At 41.9% G+C, this 5503-nt stretch overlaps 1 protein-coding gene across 1 annotated transcript in view; it reads left to right on the top strand.

Annotated features, from left to right (window-relative positions):
• Positions 1-195: 195 nt before the first annotated feature.
• The window catches only part of SLC44A3 (solute carrier family 44, member 3), a 38663-nt gene continuing 33355 nt past the window's right edge, over positions 196-5503 (top strand). The window contains exons 1-4 of the mRNA XM_010132964.1: positions 196-297; positions 2806-2948; positions 3495-3631; positions 4958-5051. Coding sequence (XP_010131266.1) covers positions 2806-2948; positions 3495-3631; positions 4958-5051 — 374 coding nt within the window. The 5' untranslated portion in view covers positions 196-297. The remainder of the gene's footprint in view (positions 298-2805; positions 2949-3494; positions 3632-4957; positions 5052-5503) is intronic.

The raw sequence follows: 5503 nt of genomic DNA, 5'->3' as shown, positions 1-5503 counted from the left end.
GGTGCGGGCTGGGCTGGGCTGCGGTGACAGCGCACCTGGCTGGGGACGAGCTGCGCAGCTGTTGCGGTCAGGGAGCTACCAGCGGTTTGGCATGTTAAGTGCAAGGTTAAAAAGAAAACCTCTGCCGTTTGAAACCTGGTTTTAACTTCACAGGAAGTTTGTTTCTTTTCTTTCTTTATTTCATTTTAGGATTCTGGAGATAGTGCGTTTGAGCTAAGGGAATGGAGACCGATCGTTTACAGGAAGTGCACAGACACTCTCTGGTTGCTTCTCTTCTTTCTTTTCTGGGCGGGTTTGGTAAGCGTGCCTTTTTCTGGAAGACAGATCAGCCCCAGGGTTAACGGGGTGCTGCACAGCGGTACACCGGCTCTACACCGGAATTACCGTGGGCGCGCGGCTGAGGATGCAGGACTGCACTGGGACAGAGCTGGCCCTTCTGGCCGTGTGGTCCTTCATCGCGGTGTCTGTAACGCAGGCTTTTAAGATCAGCCTCCATGCTTTAGATTTAGAATGTGGGTGGAGTTCCTTAGTAAATTAGTTAAGGCTCTGACTGGGCTCTTACTTCTACTTATCTCATTCTCTGCAGTCTTGTTATCTTGCCACGTGTCACTCTGATGTTGTATCAGGTTAGTATCTGATCTCCGCGAAAACAGCGTGCAGGCTTTTGGGAAAAGGCTTTGTCTTTCTGAAGTATGAATGCTTTTTTTCAGTATATGTCTGAGGCTGCTCAGGATTCTGGTGAATACACTATTCATCAGTTTTCAGTTCAGTTCCTAACGACTCTTTTAATGGGAGCTAATGCAGAAGAATACGTACATATTTTGAATAGTGCATAAGCAGAAGCTGAACATTGTGAACAACAGGGTTTTTTTAAATGCTGTCCTATGCTTACTACTTTGATCAGTGGAGGGAAAGTAAAACATTATTGTCAAAAGGTGAGGATTTAGGGTGTTTGTTTTCTCTCACTTCCCCCCTCCCCCCCCCGATTCTGTGAAATAGCTTATTGCAAGCACGTATTTGTTTTTGTTTGATCTTATATTTAAAAGATTTAAAAAATTTCGGTTACACTGATTTGTTCCCCTAGTGAAAAAATTGAAACAACATTAATAACCCTGTGGAAATGCATATCACTGGCATTTATAGACACACCCCTCCAGCAGTGATTACTTAACAGTACCTATGGCTTGTAGCCAGCATTCTGCACTAGAAAAAAGAAAAAAAAAAAAGAAATTCATTTGTACACAATATTTGCCATGCTGATGGCGATGGACCTGTAATGTCCATCGTTAAAAGGAATGCCAGAATTTTTGTGAAAGCATATTTCATGTTGAGTTACAACAACAGCTCACTTCTACTTTTCATTCTGAGTACAATTTAATTATTAACAAATATTTGCTATGTAAATAAACTGGATCTGAAAATATTTTGTTGTGGTAACCAATATCACATTCAGAAGCAGGATGTCAGCTTTAACTGGGGAGTCTCTACAAAGATCTCCATGCTGAGCCAGCATTAACTTGCAGTCATAAGTTAAAACCAAATAATAATTAAAAAAAAAGACTGCAAACATATAAGTGAAAATGAGACTGCACTGGGCACTGAGGAAGCATGTACTTACATGTTTGTGGTTTTGCCCAGATCCCATCTTTAGTCGTAAGTGTTAGAAGTAGAATAACAAATAAAGGCTCTAAACCTTAAGAAAGCAGTTGTGCTGGATGCTTCTCCAGCAGAGCTGGTACTCAGCAGTACCCATGCAAAGTAGTGGTGGTTAGTGTGGGACTGAGAGGACGTGCCTCTGCCCGCAGTTGGCATGTAGCCCTAGAGCTTAGTGTCTTGTCCTTGGTGTGCGTGAAATGTGGTTTACACCCCATGGGACAGAGGAGATGATTGCATCTCTGAGTTCTTCAATGGCTGGAGTCCTGCAAATAAGCCTTTGGGTAAAGCAGAGCTCAGGACTTCACCAGCTTCCTGGAAGAAGAATTAATTACTGCTTCTTGGCACTTGGAATGTTTCTTTCCAAGGGGTGTTTTGGCCCTCGTGGGGTATGTGAGCAGGGTTTAAGCTGCATTCCTAGGCAAAGTGTCTTGTCTTGACGAAGAGTTGCTGCTACCTGGCCGGCAGAGGTGCTTAGCTGCTCCTGGGGTTTGTCAGTTTATAGCTGATGTACTGGGGCGGGTATGGTGGTAGCTGATGTCCTGGACAGAGCATCTGAAAGATCAGTGAAGTGTCACCCAAGTCCACAGTGTGGCGCTCTCCAGGTTTTTCACGTGTGTTCAAGAATGCGTCTTCCTGAAATTGCGTGTAAACCTGCATTTTAATTCTACTTTGTTTAAAACACACCTCTGACTAAAATCACTAGCAGCTGCAGGGACTAAACGTTTCAACAGATATGTTGCGCAGGTGTGGCTTGAAGGGCACCCTGAAAAGTGAGCAGCAGTGGGCATGTGAGCAGTGAAAAATTACCATTTGAGCGACCTTGCCTAGGGACACACGTGACCTTCGGTAGAGGCGGTGTTCAGCACCTTACCACTGCTTTTCTGTGGTTTAACCAGAACTCCTATCTTTCTTCTCCTGTGATACTCTGCTTAGTTTATATACTTTCAAGAATAGATGAAGGAAAGCTCTAAGGAGACAACAGGGCTAAACTTGTCCATGTGACTTGCTCCGGCCTTGTGCAGAGGGGTGAATTTTAGATTTAACTGTTTGCATCCACAAGACAAAACCATGTGGGTTAAAAGGGGAATTTATTGAACGGGAGGGAAAAGCTATTGTAGCATGATTTCACATTAAAAAATATCTTAACAGATGTTTATAACTGGCTATGCTGTGATTGCTGGTGCCGCAGAAAGACTTGTGCTTGGATATGACAGCTTTGGGAACATATGTGGTAGGAAGAACAGTCCTGTAAAAGGGGCACCCCTTTCTGGACAGGACATGACTAATAAAAAGTAAGTACATTAGGTAATGTCTAAATAAATCGAATGTTTGAGAACTTAATAAGATATACTTCTAGTCGTCAGTCATGTACGTATGTGTATATGTACGTGCTTATATTGAAAGGTAAAAATATGTGCGAGAGTGGTGCAAAATAGTGAGTGAAACTAAAAAGTTAATATTGAGTTTGAAAATGAGCTGTATCGTTATGCTTTATGCTGGCTTCTTCTCAGACAGGATCTTACACAGGACATTCGATATGGCAAATCTTTGTACTTGAGGAAGTTGGGTTTTGACGTTCCCAGTCCTGCTGTTGCCTCCTGCAGTCTAGTCCTTGTACCCACCTTGGCAGCTTCTGACCCCATTTAAGAACCTAAAATGAAGTGTAAAAATGTGGCATATTCTCAAATTGCTTCTTAACTTCTGGCTTCAAGCTTCATCTTTTTTCAGTATATGTGGAAAAAGAGTTACTTTAAAAAGATGGAAGAAGGCTCAGAATTTAAATGTATAAAAAACAGAAAGCTTGGTTTTTGAAAAGAGGAATTTTTTCTTTTTTCTAGGTATGTGTTCTTTCTGAATTCATGCAGCCTGGAAATGCAAAGCTTCAAAATCAGTTCGCTTTTCTTGTGCGTGTCTAGTTGTCCACAAGAGCAACTCAACTCTTTGGAAGACCTCCAGAGTTTTGCAAGGAGTAATGGTGTGCAACAGAGAATATGAGTATCTTAGCGTATCTGTGGAACAGTTGAGCAGCTTTCACTTTGTTATCCTTACCTCTGCCACGCTAGGGAGTCTGTTCCTACCGGTTAATTTCCTGAGCAGTCCGTGGCAACAGTGTCACAGCTCTCTAAAGCCAATTCAGAAGTCGCTGATTAATTCCTGCACGATGCTGAGAGTATGCAGCAGAAAGCTGGCTGCGGAGAATGACCTGGCGTAGTTTGCTGGGGGTGCCAGCAGGTGAACAGAGCTTAAATGCTGTTTGAGAAACTTGTCCAATTGGTTCCTTTAAATTTAATTAAAACTACGGGGGAATTTTAAATTCCAGAGATACACAAGTGGTTTTATCTCTTTAGACATCAGAGCCCAAAGTTTATTATTCCACCTAGAATTTTTTTTTTTATTTTATTCTGCTGTTCAAGATGGGTATGATGTCAGAAGTAGCTATTTTGCAAAAGAGGCAACTCAAGATCATTCATTTCCAAATACAGTAAAATAAAAATAACCCAAAGCCTAACCCTGTTCCATAGGGCGTACATGAACTGCAGACCGTATGAATATGAGTGGCTATTCTTACTGGACATCAGAATTGCATTCTTTCTTGTTTTGTTTGGCAAGGATTGCTATTTAAATTGACAACATTTGTTTTAATTTCATTTTGGAGTGGTTTGCTGTCATTTGGTATCTACAGAAAGCTGTAAGCAGCTGTGATATAAACATCTTCAGTGTAACCGAGTATAATTTAATGCAGTTCCATCTATGTGCTGAAATTGCTTGCATGTTTATCTCTAAGGAGAGACCAGCATTGCGTTTTGAATGGCTTGAACGTGTCCAGCCTTTCTTTCCCAGAAATGTTATATAATGGAGCAGAGTACTATTAGCAGAGTACCTGGAAATAGTTAGCTTACAGCCCAGACAGTGTTGAGTTTCTGGATAGATACATATTCTGCTCTAAGTCATGAGGAGCCTAGTTCTGATGTAGCTTCTGTCATTTTAGGGTTTTCTGTTATCTTAGCTTAATGAATAAGAGTTTAGAGCTGAAATATTGCACTATGGAACAAGGAGAGTGCCTGCCCTCCAGGAAGATCATTAAACGGTAGTTCAAGTTAAGTCTAGGAGGCAGAAGATTCCGCAGAGGTTGCTTTAGATTTACCCCATTAACAAATTTGTTATTTACACTCCCACTGGAATATCAGGGATGAATATGGCCTGCTATGGGATCAAAGCAGAAGTGTAAACAAGACTTAACTGATAATGTGTTTTGCTCTAAAACTTTAGCTAATGTTGTTACTTTTTTCCCCCACCTTAGGTTCTTGTCTTTGCGTATACAACCTGAACATTTCCAGTTACACACTAGATCCAAAGGCAGCTGAGCTGTGTCCCACACTGCCAGTTCCACCAAGGTTAGAATTACCGAGTACTTTACAACAGCCCTGAGTCCAAACAGCTTCTTAAGGATTGTTACTTCCTCAAATTTTATATTTGACTTGTTGCACTACAGTCAGAAAGGTTTTGTTTTATTTTTGTACGTATATCCTTATGAGTTCCCACGTGTGCCTGTGAACATGCCAGTGTCCTGTTTCACGAAGTGAATGAGGACTGCATTCCCTCCATTCCTTTACCCTTTAGAAATTTTTCCTCTCCCAGTCAGGAGAAAAGCACTCCGTACGAGGAGCAACTTACCTCCTGCACAGGCATTTGCTCTCTCCCTCAATGCTGAGGAAGAGATGCTGTGGTCTTGAGCCTTGCTTATTACCCTGAAACCAGAAATTTCCATCAGAATCATTTCATAGCAAGCTGGCTCGAAGCCCAGGCCTGTGGATGGTGCTGTCTTTAACATCTGGAATTTGCGAGA

The sequence above is a fragment of the Buceros rhinoceros genome, unplaced genomic scaffold (assembly GCF_000710305.1).
Source record: "Buceros rhinoceros silvestris isolate BGI_N320 unplaced genomic scaffold, ASM71030v1 scaffold19563, whole genome shotgun sequence".
NCBI lineage: Eukaryota > Metazoa > Chordata > Aves > Bucerotiformes > Bucerotidae > Buceros > Buceros rhinoceros.
The sequence above is the reverse complement of the archived record's forward strand: the minus strand, read 5'-3'. Positions and strand labels throughout refer to the sequence as shown.